This window comes from Euprymna scolopes, chromosome 13 (assembly GCF_053919585.1).
Source record: "Euprymna scolopes isolate OS-2025 chromosome 13, ASM5391958v1, whole genome shotgun sequence".
NCBI classification, from domain to species: domain Eukaryota; kingdom Metazoa; phylum Mollusca; class Cephalopoda; order Sepiida; family Sepiolidae; genus Euprymna; species Euprymna scolopes.
In genome coordinates, this window is record NC_136494.1 from 122,646,395 (window position 1) to 122,664,901 (window position 18,507).

General features: G+C 32.7%; 1 protein-coding gene across 1 annotated transcript in view; it reads left to right on the forward strand.

Moving 5' to 3' along the window:
- LOC145292177 (uncharacterized) overlaps positions 1 to 18,507 on the forward strand; it is a 239,008-nt gene that overhangs the window by 76,865 nt on the left and 143,636 nt on the right. The window contains exons 2-11 of the mRNA XM_080138449.1: positions 1,395 to 1,589; positions 4,328 to 4,538; positions 6,126 to 6,282; positions 7,261 to 7,425; positions 8,825 to 8,884; positions 10,276 to 10,338; positions 14,272 to 14,346; positions 15,156 to 15,227; positions 15,592 to 15,648; positions 17,101 to 17,154. Of these exons, the coding sequence (XP_079994575.1) occupies positions 1,395 to 1,589; positions 4,328 to 4,538; positions 6,126 to 6,282; positions 7,261 to 7,425; positions 8,825 to 8,884; positions 10,276 to 10,338; positions 14,272 to 14,346; positions 15,156 to 15,227; positions 15,592 to 15,648; positions 17,101 to 17,154 (1,109 nt within the window). The remainder of the gene's footprint in view (positions 1 to 1,394; positions 1,590 to 4,327; positions 4,539 to 6,125; positions 6,283 to 7,260; positions 7,426 to 8,824; positions 8,885 to 10,275; positions 10,339 to 14,271; positions 14,347 to 15,155; positions 15,228 to 15,591; positions 15,649 to 17,100; positions 17,155 to 18,507) is intronic.

The window sequence follows — 18,507 nt, forward strand, 5'->3', positions numbered from 1 at the left end:
TCATGTAGCTCTACAAAAGCACCAATTTGCCGATGCATGGCGTATTGTTGTCACTTCTGGCTAGTGCATCTACCACTAGTCTCTCCTAGATCCAAAAGAAAGCCTCTGATCTAATAAGTCCTGCACTATCAACCAAGATCCAACCTTTGTCTCATCGCTGCAATCCTTGTGTCAAGCTCTTTAATGGAATGTGTTCTGACAACCTCCTTACACTTGTGCCCTCTCGACATAAATACTCACTACTCAATTGACAAACATCAAAACCTCAGCATTGAACTGAGGGGATGCCAGAAAAACTTCTACTCTAATAGTTTCTTCCCTCAAACTGCTAAACTGTGGAATTCCCTCGCTGTTTCATGCTTCCATAACTGTACTAATGTGTTGAATTTTAAACTCCCTACATAGTTCCCCTGTAGATATGATCCCAAATAGTAGTACCTTACGTCCAAACGACAACATGCCTTGTTTGGTGTGAATAATAGTAAAACAAGTGAAGCATGCATGGTTCCCCGTGAGTGCACAGTGAACGAGGCGTAAAATAATGACTAAGCATGTGCCTCGCCCCATTTAGCCCCAGAAGTCCTCAGTGGGCGTCAAACCCTGGTGAAAATGAACAAACGGTTCAGTTTTAGGCCTTAAGATATGTAAATTTGAGTTCTGTACCATGCAAAAATGAAATGACTAAGTCCATCATTTGCTCCCCTCCCCATTTAGCTCCAAAAGTCTCCAAGGTCTTAACATATTTAAATTCAAGTTCAACACTATGCAAAATTGCTAAATAGACATACACAAAAAATTTTGGACAAATATGGTAAAATAGCCCCCAAAATAGAGTATTTTATTAGCCCTAAAAGAGCCCTTGGGGCACACCCAAGAGTTATTGTTAAGTATAGACAAACAAAATTATGTAGAAATCAGTTAGTTACAACTTTTCAGAAAGTTTTATAAAAATCCAAGGCATCAATTTTTTTTAATAAGCACAAACGTGACAATTTTAGCCATTTTTACTTGAAAGGCAGCCCTAAGGGGGCAACCAGAGTTTTCCCGCAAAATCCGTTCAGTTACTCTTTTACTTATATTATGTTTAATGTTTGTGCAAAATTTTAAAAAATTCTAAGGTGTAATTATTGAGAAAAGTGCGAACAGATGAATGGACAAACGGGTGAACGGACAAGGGTGAATTTACAGGTCCACACTCCTTTTATCGAGGGACCAAAAAAATAAAGACAAGGTTAAAGTCAAGCTTAAGTGTAATTGACCAATGAGAGTTCCAAGTTATAAAGACATGGTGTCAGTATCAAAATTAAATGTAAAATGATTATTCTAGAAAAAGTTCAAATGAAAATAGTTGTTAAACTGAAACTAATCGTTTTGTTCTTGCTTTTCTTTTTCAGGATCAGTCGATCTCTTAGAAGCAGTTAATATTAAAGACAACACAGGAAAAGCGCAAGGCATTTCAACCTATGAAGGCTTTTGTTCAAACCGACCACAATCAAGGGATTCACCTGATGAAGGAGTACCTGATATAGCCTACTTTTTTGGCAGCGATGCCACCTTACTTAGCGTTAAAGCAGAGGAGGTCTTTAAAGGTAAAGTTTTCATTTTTTATTCACCTTTTTACTCTCTAATTGAGAACAGATTTATATTTTTATCACTGTCCATTGGTTTGGTAATTTGTTATTTTTACCATTTTCTTTTTTCAAAATTAGTTGATTAGTTATTTATTAAATTAGTTCATTAGTTATTTATAAAATGTTGCATGAAGTTATATGATTGGGAAAATAGGAAACTGGCAAAGAAAGTTTTTTTTGTTTTGTTTTTCAGAAAACACAGCTTTGGCCTAAGTAGATCTAAAATGCTCTTAAATTGCCAGAAATGGCATTTTCTTTTCAAATATCTTAAATTCCTGTAACTTACAATTAATCAAAATTAATAATTGTTTATTTGAACAAAAATACTTTTGGATACCATGGCAAAAATTGTACAAAATATGTAAAACTATGCTTTTATGAATTTCTCCAAAATCCTACAGAGAAATCGTTATTTATATTACCTTTTTTACTGGAGACTATAGAAAAAGTTTACCTTCAGAATGCTGAAAGTAACTCCTACATGAAACAAGTGCAATTTATTAACAATACCTAAAAAGTTATCCCACATTAATAAGATACTGTTGTCGATGTGTGTTTATATTACTGAAAAAATTATATATTTATATAATATAAAGTATGTATTTATATTAAAAGTGTGAACTGTATGTATTTATATTAAAAGTGTGAACTGTATGTATTTATATTAAAAGTGTGAACTGTATATATTTATATTAAAAGTGTGAACTGATAAATTAATTAGTGAATTAATCTAAAAGATAAACAAGAAACTTTGATGATTTTAACTTTGGCTAAATTATTAAATAGTTATTTTCCATTAAAAAAGATCATTAGGGATTATTCAGTAATCACCAATAAATAAAATATGTTTGAATTATTTTGGGTGGTTCATTTTTCGACTGACAATCTGATCAGATTCACAATTAAACTGCAATACAGAGATTAAACAAATAAATATTCTTGTCGTGTGGAGAGATTTATTTTTAATCCAGTTGCAGCAAAGATTTCTGGACCTTGTGCGATTGCATAACTTTAAAAGATAGCCAGCATTTCATCTTTTCGAAGCAGTATGGTGCTTGCAGTACGTCTTGCTGGCGGATGGGTAGGCTGTTGCTTTTGCTATCAGGAGATAGTTCTTCGAAAAGAAAGGAGCTATATGCCAATAAAAAATAATAGATCTTTTAAATTTAGTTGTGAAATTAAACTCAAATTAAAAAATAAAAAGAAGCTAACGTCTTCATTTAGTTATTAAAAAAGAGTTCAGTTTGAAATCACAAGAACTTGAAGAGGGTTTGAAAATACAGCATCTGAAATGCTTGAGTGACAACAGCAAAATAAAATCTAATGTCGATTATTATATTCCAAACGACATTTTCAGGCGCATATTTTCACATTTGAGAACATCCTAGTATGAATTTACAATTGCAAGCTTCCCACCTGAAGAATAAACATTGTAACTATAATAACCAAGATAAGAACGGTTATCTACAAATTTCAATCCTCATCTTAAAAATCACGAAACAATGACCAAAATAATAATTCGAATCCAACCATTAATTTTTAGAAAGATACAAATATTAATGTCTAAATACGTTTAGGATCATCATTACAAATATTACAAAAAATTAATTTGGCTGTCAGAATTTGGGGTTACATTCGGCAGCATCATAACTCTCGCTAACTTTATTTTGTCCTTAAGTCCTTAAGTCCTCACATTCTATGAGCGATGATTCTGACAAAGGGAGAAGAATTGCTGTTTACTAGATTGGGATCTATTCATATAAATTTTACCAATGACTTATTTTTAACCATGAAGTAGTATTTTAACTGTTTACATCAATTGTTTTCATGTTTTGTCAGGAACGATTTCCACTAAAGAAATTCCGGATGAAGTCAAAAATTTCAAATACATATTTTGTTTTCATTAATGTCCAGACCTCAGTCATCGTAATATCGCTGCTGTGCTCCATCAAACGCAGGTTAACTCAGCAATGTAATGAACTTTGAAAAACATTATGTTTGAAAATATATTAATAACCGTATACTAAAGCTATATTATATCTACCATATCGTATGCAGCAGTTAGGGATCATCATGGACTAAATACGCTGACAAGTTCAACAAAATAAACGTATTTTGCTTTTTGAACAAACGCAGAAATGTAGAAAAAAAAGTAACGAATGTTAATAAAAAATTTTCAAATACGAAGCCATCCAGAAATATATTGGAATATAATCTTAAGCATCAAACAATAAGGTAAACATATTTTTTATGTACAAAAAGAAATTCCCTTGAACATACTTAACGTCGAAATCAAAATGCAATAAATATGATGTGTCTAAAATGAAACAAGATGACTGAAGTTTCATAGGAGAAGGAGTTAATATTTTTGAAAGCGGTTTCTTGCGTATATCAGCAGATTTTGAAACTCAGTATCAATGGTAAGATCAGCGCAGACTTACGTATTTAGTCACATGACAAGCTTGAAACACTAAGGATCAAGTTCAATGAGAGTAGTTTTAGTATCGCAAAGCTGATTAGGGATTACCAGAAAAAAGGTACAATGTTTATAATACCTAAAATCTATAAACGTTGCTAATAAAGTGCATATTGCAAACAATATTATGACTTAAGTTGTAAACATATTAAATTGTTCAAACAAATTTTTCTCTGCAAACTGATTTTAATTGTATTTTTCTTTCTAATTTTTCGTTCAGGAGGTTTTCCGGTTAACTTCTCTATTCTTGCAACGTTCAAAGCCGATCCGGGAGTTACTGCTAATTTATTCACAATGTATCACAATGAAGATGCACGAGAACAACTTTCACTGAAAATCGGTGAAGAAATCAAGCTTCTTTATAGTGACTCTGAAAAAAAACCAGAACCAGAATTTTACCCATCCTTGAAAATCAATCTAACTGATGGCGAGTAAGTAAATTACTTTTTTGTCCACCCCTTCCCTGATTATTCTATTATTTATTCATCTAAATGCATTACGCTTGAACAAAAATTAGACATTGGCAGGTCAAACAAGACGTGTCCACACGAATTTTTCTCAGGAAAAATTTTTATTGTCAGGCGTTCTGTTAATAAATAGCAATATATGTGTCTCTAAGCTTAATGTTGACTTTTTCTATATTCTAAGTTACACTCTTTTTCACCTTAAGTTTCCATAAAAAACCCCAGCTCGTCCTTAGAGATACAGTTAGTGTCTATTTAAACTGTATTACACACAATAGTCCATGGGTTTAAAATCAGTAGTTGGGACAGATGAAGTTGTGGAAGTTCTCAGGCAGTCACTTCTTGGTCTGAAACGGATGTGAACTCTGTTACTACATGTATGAGCATCCAGCAATCACCCTCCTCACCTAGTGCTTGACAATAGTGGACAGCAACTTAGTATAACCATTAAAACTGAGTTTGTTCCCTTTCCAAGATGTTGGAAGACATAACACACCTGAAAATCGTTACAGTTTGTGAAAACTTAGTCAGCACGATGTGCAGGACTTTGTGTGGACTGTCGGCTAAACACACATTGTTTTATGCATTGGACTGTTGATTCTGGCAGAGGTTATCCTTATGTCGGAAGAACCAGAGAATTCTTGACTCAGTTGAGTGTTTGACTTTGTTAATGACATTCTTGACTATAGTAAAGTGATTTTCTTGAACCTTAGCAATGAGTAATTCACCTTTGCTCTTTTGTACAAGGAGTGGCAAACATCCCCATCCAAAACTTTCTTTATAGTCACCATCCACGTCCATCTTTCTCATCAAGATCTGTATTGCTTTGATCTTGCCATACCATGCCATCTCTTTGCAACTTCCTGACAAATTTCATTGTACAACAACAGTCAGAAGTCTGCTATAATCTCTCCCACTAGTCACTGCTTTCATATTGCTCTTACAATTCTCCAACTCACATCTCATGACCGTTCAAGGAATTCAAATATTCAAATATTCGGAATATTTATATTATAAATATTTGAAGCTCATGCAAATTATCATGATACGAGTAACTCTTTTTCAATATTGCATTGCTTTTCAGTCATCTCCAGCTCTCAAATCCACTAATAGAACCCAAAACAACTATCTGTTGCACTTTACCACTCCAAGGTATTTCAAACGGTTCTGAAACGAAAGAATATCAAGAAATCATCAACTTTATCACAAACATCATGTATATATGATAATAGTAAGATTGTATATCGAGAAAAAATGTTGGGAGTTGGGCAGCAAGATGTCGGTTCACGTTGCACTTGAACTTCTGCATGTCAGTACAGTTGGGGAAGCAGGAACCCGGATGGGAATTCCAAAGTCTAGCTGTTCTGAGGAAGAAACTACTGGAGTAGAAGGCTCTCTTACATCTCGGGATCTCTACTGTGAAGGATTTTGTTATTTAAGTTCATATACACAAATAAATAAGAGTTCATTTTTCTTTTAACATTTATATATTTTTTATAATTTTAATAATGTCTCTTTATTAATCGATTATTTTCTTATTTCTCCCGAATATAGATGGCATCGTATTGGATTTAGCGTGAAAGGGAATGCTGTGACATTCATTTTTGACTGTCAACAAGACAAGACATTCAACCTTCCGAGAAAATCGAATCTCGACCACCATGGTCTCATTGTCATTGGAAACCAACTGTTAGAAAATGAATACTACAGGGTATGCCATGTTATTTAATAACCTTATTTTTATTTGTCTTCTTATAAATAATCTATTAATTTTGAAATATCCACTTGCAATATCATTGACAATCGTGAATTATAAGGTTGGTTGTGCATCACACATATTTATCAAGTACTTCTTAGCTCTCCAAATGGACTCCATTTTGAATTCATGAATCTAGATTTAAAACAATGTCATAAGAAAATAAAGTTACAGAACAAAATTAGCCACATTTTTGCATCTTTTTTAATAGAAATTTTAATTGTTATGTTTTCACTTTTTGTTAAATGTCAATATTAAATATGAAAAGGTTATTCATTTTTCATAAAACTAAAACGGTGAAAAATGCCTTTCGAATATCTTTAAAATTTAAATGTTTATTTTTAAATAAAAAGTATTGTTGTGATGCCCACCTTACGAATAACAATGAAAATTTCCTCTTAATATAAAAAACTTGGAGAATATGCCTCTTGATGTTATACACAAGTCATGCACACTTAGCAGTCGGACTGAGGTATAACCAGTCGCCTGATTTGTTGTATTTGCATTTCTGTCTAATATATTTTGTTTCTACTTAATATTGAGTGTCTGTTTTATTGGCATATAACAAATATTCTGAAACAATATTATTAACCAAGGTCCCACAAGACTTATTATAACTGAACTTATGGTAGATAATATAGTTCTTCATTTGCATTTGTGTGTATATCTCTTTGTGTGTATGTGTGTACATCTGTGTGTATGTGTGTGTATGGATGTGTGTGCATATCTTCGTGTATGTGTATCTGTGTGTTCATGTCTGTGTGCATGTATGTATATATCTGTGTGTGCGTGCGTGCGTGTGTGTGTGTGTGTGTGTGTGTGTGTGTGTGTGTGTGTGTGTGTGACATATTTCACCAAATGAACGACTATTCTCTTCCTCTGCAAACGTTCTTGTCAACATATTTTATAACTGCTTTGTGTTTTTTACTTCAGGGAGCCATTCAAGATCTTCTCATTGTCAACGACTCAGCCGGTGCATATGACCACTGTGAATATTACTGTCCTAATTGCGATGAAGCATTTGCAAGGAAAGACGCAGGAATAGTGACTGATATCGGCGCAGCTGGTGCTAATAATGCTGAAGCTAATATTATCACGGTAAGGACACAAGTTCATTAAAAATTGTATTATGCTCTCATTGTAATCAGTTCCCTTAGATAATAAGTACAGAGAACGATGACACAAAATTATGAACATTGGCTTTCTTACATAGAGAGTAGAAAACATTTCTTAGCGGTTCAGAAAACAAAAAAAAAAAACTCTGTCATATGCAACTCAATAGTGCAAAGTGTAAAATGTACCTCTTGAAATGTTATGTAAGCAATCTCTATATTATATGGTCTTGTATGACCAATTTCATCCATGCTGCATTATTCAATTCATGTTAGATAATCTTGCATGCCAAAATTCTGTTCAGTGATCTTGCATGATCAAATTTGTTTTATTAGTTTTATATAATCCTTTTCTATCTTGTATGATCTTGGATGACCAATTATAATATTAGGTTGTCTTTTCCTTACCAATTTCTATATTAGGTGATCTTACCCTGATCGATTTCTATATTAGGTGATCATGCATGGCCTAAATTCTGTTTGGTGATTTTGCAAGTTTATAAAGTACCTTTGTGTAAAATTTTATAAAAATCGTCTCAGCCGTTTTCGAGTCCATAGGGAACGAACTCACACATACACATGCACACACACGCACACACACATGCACATAGGCATGCACACACAGACAGACAAAGTTCCTTTATATATATATATATATATATATATATATATATATATATATATATATATATATATATATAAAATAAAAATTACAATAAGTTTACCAAGGTAATAAAAATGGTAAACTTAAAATATATCATATTTTTTATCATTTTTCTTTTACCTCCTATTCCCCTTATCTCACCCCTTTTTTTTAACCAAGTAAGATCTGTGACTTACTTGTAGTTTCATTAAATATTTTTATATGAAAAATCCGATCCTGCATTTTGCTAATTCCTGCCCTCTGATGAGGAGAGTATTTCTTCGAAACTCCGCGGATTAAGGACTATCCACTTATCTTGTGCTTCCTTTTTTAAAATTTAAATATGTTTTTAACTCTTTTTCAAGATGTCTTTTAACATGTTTTATTAATCATTTGTTCATATATATATATATATATATATATATATATATATATATATATATATATATATATATATATATATGTATATATATATATATGTATGTATATACGCGTTTTATTTATACCAACATAGCACGGCTACACACTCAGGATATGTTTCAATCGTAGTTTTAATAAAGTTGACATCGTCAGGCCAAAACATTTGTTCTTCACTTCTTCATTTTGTGAAATATAAAGATATAGAGACTTGACTTTTTGGCCAGTGTCAGAAAAATATATAATTAGACTTTGTTTTAAATATGTTAATATGTTATAAACAAGCGAGTTATTTATGTTTGTCAATATTTTAATGTATTTTTAGTTTACTGATGAAGATGGTTCCGGAAGCATCAATTATGAAACTGAATACCAAATCCAATATGTAAGTTTATATATAATCATTATTGAACAACATATTTCTAATATTATTCATTTTTTTTAAATTGAAACCATTAAAAATATATTTAACCAATGCCAACTATTTTCGTTAACTTTTTATGCTGAAATTCCCCAAATATTAAAAAGTAGTACTAGTATTATTATGACTACTAGTAACGAAACCATTGAGGTCATTGTGGTGTTGATTTTTTGTGAATGTGAGCAATCAAGTGAGTTGTGGCAATATTTTTTCAGTTCAAGCAGTAATATCATCAGTCCACCTTTTGGTGATCTGCCTGGCCCCCTGTTTCTCAGCTGGATTCTTTGAAGGATAATCTTGTCGATTTTTAAAATGAGAAATACTAATCTAACAAATATTCACATCTCAACCTGGAAGACAAATATCAGAATGTTTTTCCATGCTACGTCCACCATTTGTACTGTAGAAACACTCATGTGTTGTACGACTTCACTTATATAACTAGCAATAGCTTCTCATACAAGTTGAACGGTTACATTAAAGTAATATAAAAATTTCTGCCAAAGATTTAAATTTGATTTTATTTATGAAAATCGGCTCAGACAAGACATATAGCTACCTGATTTAAGGAGCAAAAAAAAAATATACTTCAAGGCCCAAAAGTTGCCAATGATAAGTGTCAGATGGATCGATTCTGATCCAGAAAACTGCAATTTTGTCAGAAACATCATTCATGGAATATGAGAACTAAAGGACAAAATAAAGGAAGCGAGAGTTACGAGGCCACTGAAAGTAAACCCAAGATCTATTTCTTACTCTACGTAAAATGGCTGATTTAAAGTATGGCAAATCAGCCCTTTGAATTATTTAATACAGAACAAGACAGCCAACGTCCATCCACGGTGATGCAGATAATTTTTTTCCTGCTAATGAATCAGTCAAATCGTGGATCTCAGCCAGGAAATTGCTACTGAACGTTATCATGCTAAGTACTTTTTGAAAGTTATTAATACTGACATGAACAATAAAAATTTGGATGAGCTGCAATCAGCATCATCTACATAATGTATGTAAAAACAACACAACCAGCATCCCTCAGACCATCATATGTGCTGTCACTCTAGTGATGTAATAACTGCCACAGTAACAGTGGACTGGAAGTAATTGAAACAAAACAGTGACTGCACACTTTACAAAGATTTTGAATTGCACTTCGAGTTACATTTCATACCCAGAACATAGACAACGAACCTTAAATATATTTTTAAAATAATATTTTATGAAATATTAATATTCTTTATAATTTCAAAATGTTTATTGTCCATAAGTGTAACTCTAGAAATATTGTAAATCATATTAATATGTAATGGAATGATTTTCAATATTACATCAAAATAAATATTTTTTTCTTTCAGGGTCCCGTTGGTCTTCCAGGACCACGAGGTCCACCTGGTAAACCTGGTCCGAAGGGAGATTCAGTAAGTATAAATTAATATTCTCATATATATACTATATACCATAAAAAATGTCCTTCATTGGAAAATTATTTAGTCAGTTAGTCGATTAATTTCTTACTTCATTGAATAGGTTTACTTACAATGTTCTTAAAGGGATCATCAGTTGTCTACAATGAAACACTGTTTCGCAGATTTAAAAACAAAGCATTATATTAAATCATGGTTCCTAGTAGTGTTGATCGAATACTACCTCCTCAAAACACATGAACAAAATATTTTTGATACTGGATCTAGTTTTTTTTTTCCTCCAGATAAATTAGGTTAATCAATTCATGTTTTAAAAAAAAAGTATTTCTAACCTGTGTCGTCTGCCCTTTCTCCACAAGTTAATGTGCCTATTATTTACAAACTACTGTTTTTATATCGTGTTTCGTAGAATCCATTCTACTACTTCTCACCCCTCTTCTTTTTATTATTAGTATTATTTTTTATATATTGACATTCTTATTTACTGGTACCATCTCTATAATTATCAGTTATTAAAAATATATAAAAAAATATATACAAATTTGTATAAAATTCAAAATAATATAAACATATACATTTTTTTCCTTTAACATCATCCCATATGTATTGCTCAGATATTTTATACACTTTTTAGATATATTATACAGTACTCATGTGATTCTGGATGTTTTAATGTCCACCATAAAAATTGGCTTGGCTTTTCAGGTTACACAGATGCAGCTAGACACTCTAATTATAGCTTCTCTATAGCCCATTCCCTCACACGGACAGTAATGTTCCCGACACGCCTCCCAGATAGAGGCCACAGCAAGATTAATTTCTAGACCTATTCCTTGTCACAACACCTGAAGATTGTGTGACTAATGTCCACAGTCCACTTGGAAACACAGACCACCTAGTGGTATTAGTAAACATTGCACTTAAATCCCAACCCCAAGATGAGGATCCATCGTTCAAAAGCTCTGACTAGGAACACATCAGAGAACATATCAAAGATGCCTCATGGACCAATATCTTCTCTTTCCCTGTTGAACAGTGTGCCAATGAGACAACTGAATGGTGAAAAGCAGGTATTGAGATACATGTCACTGCACAGAAGCATTATAGCAAGCTCCACTCGCCCTCATAGTTCACTACAGATTGTGCAGCTGCCATTTTACAAAGAAAGCATGCACTCCGCCATTCGTATGTCTAAGTCAAATGCAAGTAGGCAAAAATTTATAGATGTTAGAAATCATTGTAAGAGAGAAATAGACACAGCCAAAAGAAGGCATGCTGAAATAACCAAGGAACACATAGAATTGCAGAAGATAGGAAAAGGGGGAACTGCTCTGTGATTCGCCTCCATCTCCACCCTAGAGTAAAAAAACAACTCCTTTCCAAATTTCCCTATGCGGACAGAAGCCATAATTGATGATCTGAAAATCACACCTTCTCATATCTGCGATATCATAAAAATGTTAGACACCTCCAAAGCGTGTGGGCCTGATCTCATCTCTGCTATACTAATTAAGAAATGCTCAGGTTAGCTAGCCCCCATACTTTCCAAACCGGACAACAAATGCCTTGCCGAATTCTGCTTCCATGATACCTGGAAGATAGCCGCTGTGGTACCTGTGTATAAGAATTATGGTGAAAAGATCGACTCTCTTAATTATTGCTCTATCAGTCTCCTCCCTGTCTTCACTAAAATCTTCGAGACTAATCAATCAAGCACTAGTCCACCACCATGAAAAAGCTAATCTTCTTTCTGACAAACAGTACGGATTTAAGCAATATCGTTCTACTGCAGACATTTTAACAGTCATCTCTGAATGCATATATCATGCACTGGATAAGGCGGATGAAGCCAGAGCTGTAACCATCGATATATCCAAGGCCTTTGACAAAGTCTGGCATGAAGGGCTGCTAATGAAAATTGAATCATGGAGTATCTGGACGAATACTACATATAATCAGATCCTTCTTAGACAATAGAACCATCCAGGTTGTCATTGATGGACGTTCATCCAAGCAGCATGACATTAATGCGGGAGTGCATCAGGGGTCAATTCTTGGACCACTATTATTCCTGATATTCGTTAATGACCTCCCAGATAATATTGTATCCGAGATGGGTATATTTGCTGATGATACAATACCCTATAATATGCATGAGGGAAGAACGGATGTACACAAATCCAAAACAATGATTGAATCCTTAGAAAATTACCTCCAGACATAGTAGAATGAGACCATAAATCGATGGTAACATTTAATGATAGTATGACTAAGCTGCTCTTCTTTAACAATTACAAGAAGCTTCTCCAATCACCAATATCCATGACAAATAACTCACTACTTGAGAATTCTTCCTTCAAACTCCTCGGCTTGGCATTCACAGGAAATATGAACTGGAAGAAATACATTGAGGACATTGCAAAGGCTGCTGTAAAGAAGGTGGGCTCTCTGTCATGCTAGAAAACTACTTACACCTGACAGTATCCTGTACATCTACAAGGCCACCATTCGTCTGGAGTATTGTTGCCACATCTGGGCTGGTGCATCTGCCACTAGTCTCTTCCTTTTGGATAGGGTCCAAAAAAGGGTCTCAAGTCTAATAGATCCCACTTTGTCAACTATGTTCCAACCCTTCTCCCATCGCCGCAATGTTGCATCCCTGTGCCTTTTTTATAAGCATTTTAATGGAATGTGCTTTGATGAATTTATTGCACTTGTGGCCCCTCGACGTACATATCCTGACGAAATTACACCCCTTCACTGTTGAGGTCCCTAAATGTCAGAAAGTTTTCTATTCTTATAGCTTTTTTTTCTAGAATGGCTAGACTTTGGAATTCCCTTCCTGCTACCTGCTTCCGAAACTGTACTGACATGCAGAAGTTCAAATGCAACGTAAACCAACATCTTAATCTTTCTTAGGCATGGTCTCAATTAGTAGCCCCTTACGTCCAAGTTGCAATATGCTTTGTTTGGGGTGAAGATGAGTAAAAAAAAATACTTTGGTTAATTTGATATGTTTTAAAAAGCATCAGAATATCGAGTAAATGCTTTATTTAACTGCTTAGTTGTTGTTTTTTTTTCAACACTTTGTCTCATCATTCTTATTACTAAACTAGATACTGGGAATATAAAATCTATCAAATTTAGGGTTATACGAGATATCTTTAAACACTCTGACATAATGCTGTCATAAAACATAAAAGATGTAAACCATGTATACATGGTATATATGTTGATTTGTCACTTCTTTGGGTTTTTTTTTTCAAAAATCAACAAAACTATGGTGGTGATACTAAAAATTTAATTTCTAAGTATTTTTCTCTAGGATTTTGAAGATAAACTGACTTCAATATTTTGCTATATCATAAATAAATATCATAAATATATATCATAAATAAATCCAGATAAATAAACCATAAAACAGCATATTCTAAAAGTAGTTGCCCATCATCACTTAAATCATTTATTGTCTCTGCAGTGATAGGCGAATTATCCAGAGAACTAATAATTGTAAAAAATTCTTCCTGTGGATAATACGGTAATCAATTCCATAAATTTTCTCTAGAGGACAAGTAAAAGTAGTAGCAACTAATTTTTGAGTTATATTTCTATACAGGGTGACCCCCTCCCCCCCAAAAAAACGGGCCCCAACTCTAATTAGGTCCCGTTTCTTAGTGTTTTGTCCGAATGAAATGAAACTTTGGTCATAACTAGTTTAATATATTCAAAACATCACATCAAAACACTAGGGTATTTGGCCTTTTTTTCTCCGTTGACTGTAAAATGCTCAGAAAAAAAATTGAATGTCCTCTGTTTTTTTGGGGTCACCCTGTATTTGGAGAAACGAACACCTGTTTGCTGAATTATGTTCATTTTCAGTCTGGCTTTTTTTTTTTTTTTAAATAGCATTGTTTTTCTTTCTCGTAGGGATTTCCTGGCCGAGATGGTCTCCCTGGTGTCAACGGACTTCCTGGACCCCCTGGACATGTCTTCATCATTCCGGTATGTATATCTTCCATCCTTCATGGTTACTCATGAGATTGACTCTGTTGAGTTGTTCTTTCAGAAAATGCAAAATTCAGAGATTGTTAAACTGTAAAATTGGGACTTTTTGAAATCTCCAAGTAAAAAAAATTCAAATAAATATTTTTTTGAATGTATTTATTTAAAAGTTATTTTCAAAATTCATTCATTTACAAAATTATTTTCAAAATTCATTCATTTACAAAATTATTTTCAAGCAATGCTTTTTTATCATGACTGTGGACTTGTTTTTAATTCTAGAAATGAAGCTAGCGTTTAGATATTTTTGATTATAGCATCAATTGTGCATGTATAAATAAATTGTCTTATTTGATATAATAAGTGTTTGCTAATGGGCTGAGGTTAAGTTACCAAAGACTTAAAAATATTACTTAATGCCTCCTTACTAAATACTCAGCATTATAAAGTGGAGTTCAAGGGTAAGTTAAGTAATCCTAGCAAAAATGTGACATCTTCCTCTAAGGAGAAATGAACCTTCGAGTCGTCCTCGACTCTGGCCGACCACTTTCAATTTTTTTTTTAATAAATAAATTAAACATGCACATAAAGTTTTAGAGAGGAAATATTAATCTTTTGCAGATATAGCGTTTCTCAAGAGATGCATTATCAAAAAATATATACAATCAGTAAAAAGTGCTACAGTTCCACAAATGAGACGTTTCCACTACTTATTCATTCGTTATAAAAATGATTGTTTTTATTGTAAATATTTACTAGATTAATCGATGTCGTTTTGGCAACTCATTTTCTAAAACCTCTTTTTGCAGTTAAATTGGGATAGCTCCAAAGGTCCAAACAGTCAAGCTGAAAATTTAAGATCTATGTTAAGCCAACATATGGTAAGTAAAAGTTTACTTTCTTTATGATTGTGTTGTTTCTTAATTTAGTAATAATTTGACCGATATTAAGTTAATTCAGTATGAAATATGCCAACATATATTCAGTAAATAAATGAAATTTAAAATCTCAGTTTTTTATAAAAAGTAAGTTTGTAATATACTTTATTTTTATTACTTAACTACTTCGAGAGTTCCATTCTTATCTTTCAGACATACATGAATAATTATTGTCAATTTAATATTACACAATGTAATATTAACTAAGCATGTTTAAAATTTTTCGTTGGCCAAGTAATTTATATTCTTATACTGTGTCATTTGTTCTGTTGTAATAATAAACTTTAATTTCTGTACTCTTTTCTAGCTTGCCATGCGGGGATCACCTGGTCCACAGGGAATGACGGGCCTTTCAGGTCCACCCGTAAGTAAACTGTCTCATCATTTTAATCCTTATTTTTGATGAACTTTTAATTTAACTTTTTCAAAATTAAATTTCATGGCCGTTCCTGTCGTAATGTAAATTAGCGACCAAAGATTCTGCAACACTTTTGTTTTTATTTCTTGCAGATATGATTTCCTTATCTATCATTAAAATGTTTTGATTCGTTGTTTGCAAATAGATATTTGATAAAATATGTGAAAAAAAAAATCAAGAAATTTGCTGAAAAGTTGTGTTTTGTAAAAAGATTGAGTTCGTGAGAGTTTGCATAACGTTGAAAAGTCACTCTCAAAGTATATTTTAAATCTGTGTCAAATTGCTGATATATATATATATATATATATATATATATATATATATATATATATATATATATATATATATATATATGTATGTGTGTGTGTATGTGCATATATATATATATATAGCAAAAATGATAATTAGTAAAAGCCTGACGAAAGTGCTCAATACTATTGCAGAGCAAATATATTTTTTATTACCGTTTTATCTGCTTAGTTACACATGCTTCGGTTACCGAATCGTATCAACGACCCAGTAACTTCATCTGACTATTTCTGTTAAAGTCTAATGAAGTTACTGGGTGGTTGATACGATTCGGTAACCGAAACATGTGTAACTAAGCAGATAAAACAGTAATAAAATGCATATATATATATATATATATATATATATATATATATATATATATATATATATATAGTCTTGGAAGTTTTTAACCGTTAAAACTATATGGAAAAGAAAAGAACTGTTTAATTTTTATATTTTTTTATCATTCGTTGGAAAACTATTTAGTCAGTAAGTTATTTTATCACCTGCAATCACTGTATCAACTTGTTCTCTCGAATTCACAATAGTCCTAATGTTAATTTAAGGGATCATCAGTTGTTTACCATGAAACACTGTTTTGAGGATTTAAAAACAAAACCGTATATTAAATCGTGCCCCCCCAGCAGTGTTGATCACACACCTCCTCCCTTAGTATATATATAAAACTTTGACATGAAACTAATTAAGTCTGATAAAAGTAAAACCAGTTAGTGAGAAATATGTGACGTCAGAAAACTTAGAAGCAATTTGATTGGATGAGAAATAAATAGATAATGAAACTGTTTATTTCTGTAAAGTCTTTCATAGGTGGGATGAAGAAAACGTCTTTCATAGCTGAATCTTTCTACAAAAACATTAATATCCACTTCTTGACGTATAAAGAGAATTGGTCTTTTTTTCAAAGTTGTAGAGTAAAGCTAGATTTCGCGATTATTATATTTTAGGTGGGTATATCAACTTTCAACAGCCAAATTGTTAAAAGAGAGAATAAGCTTGTTCACTTTGCATTAACAAGCAAATTAAATATTTATTCATTTCTATTAATATGTTTTATTTTTGCTAACAGTTTTATCATTTGCCTTTTAGGGACAATCGGGTCCACTTGGTCCGAAAGGGGATCCTGGAGTTCCTGGTGAAGAGGTAAGAATCAGTTTTCATTCAAAACTTTCATGTGAAAAACCCTTTAATACAGCTTTTGTTTTACCCTGCGGAAAGAGAAAATTTGTACATAAAATTAACGCAAAATTATTGAACTTTGTTTCTGGTCAATACTTATTTAAACGATAAAACGTTTCATTAGAAAAGTACACTCAAACTTACTTATTATGTTTATTCTGGATAATCTTATCTACAACCCACTTCAATGACAACAATTTCCTCCACTCTTTATCTTTGCATAACCCTAAACATAGATCCATGAAAATGGCTTATTTCTTAGAACTGCACGCCCATGGAACTCTGTTCCGTTTTCTTGCTTTCAATCTGACTACAATATGGTTGTCTTCAAGTCCAATGTGAACAAATTCTTGATGAGCCATCCCCTTAAATAATCCAATTTACGAAATTTCTACAACTAACGATTACCATGACATGTTCCCTTTGACCACTGTACACTCATTAAACCTTATCCTTGAGTGACCCCCCGGGCCTTGATAAGTGGTGATTCCTATGTAAAAAAAAAAAAAACTTCCCTTTTCTTAGCAGTGCGTTGATCCTCAAAAACAATCAACACCTCGTAGACTTCGCTTTTATAAACATAAAACTAAAATCATGTTTTCAGGATCAAGAAAAATAGACGTTTTTCTACCAAGGCAACTTTTAAGATATCCTGGAATACTAGGGAGCCCATCAGCTTTACTAGGAAGACCAATTAGAGCTTTACTAGCGATGTCGTATTCTGCAGGAAAAAAAAATGTGGTAAAAAAGGAACAACTCTGAAAAGAGCAGAATTTCTTATGAAATACAGTTGTAATAAATAGGAAGAACGTATTAACGTATACAGATCAAATAAGTCCCCAGTGCGAATATGAAGAACCAAATGATGAAAAAATGTCTTCGATTTCTTCCACGACCAGAAGATGAAATACGCAAACAGGCCAGAATGAATTTGAAAATTCAGATGAAGATCAAATAATGCAAGAAGATGACCTTGGTTGCGGTTTAGTACAAGAGAAAGAAAGAGGAGAAAGAGAACAACGTAATCTTAAAATAAAACAATAAAAGTACAAGTCATACTACTAGGGACATAACACCTGTGTGTTTCAAGAAGATGTACTGATACAGACTAATTAATCTGCCTAATTAGCATAAGTGTGAAAGACTATATACAACCTTTCCCCTTAACAATAACTAAGTAGATAAAGCTGGGTTAGTAGTGATAATACTTGACTTACTAATAGTAATTTTTAGTACTTCAGCATTTATCGACCCATGGTTATTTCTACAAAGTTTCTCGGGTGTGCTCGGCCGTTGACGGGAATAACTAGAAGCGGC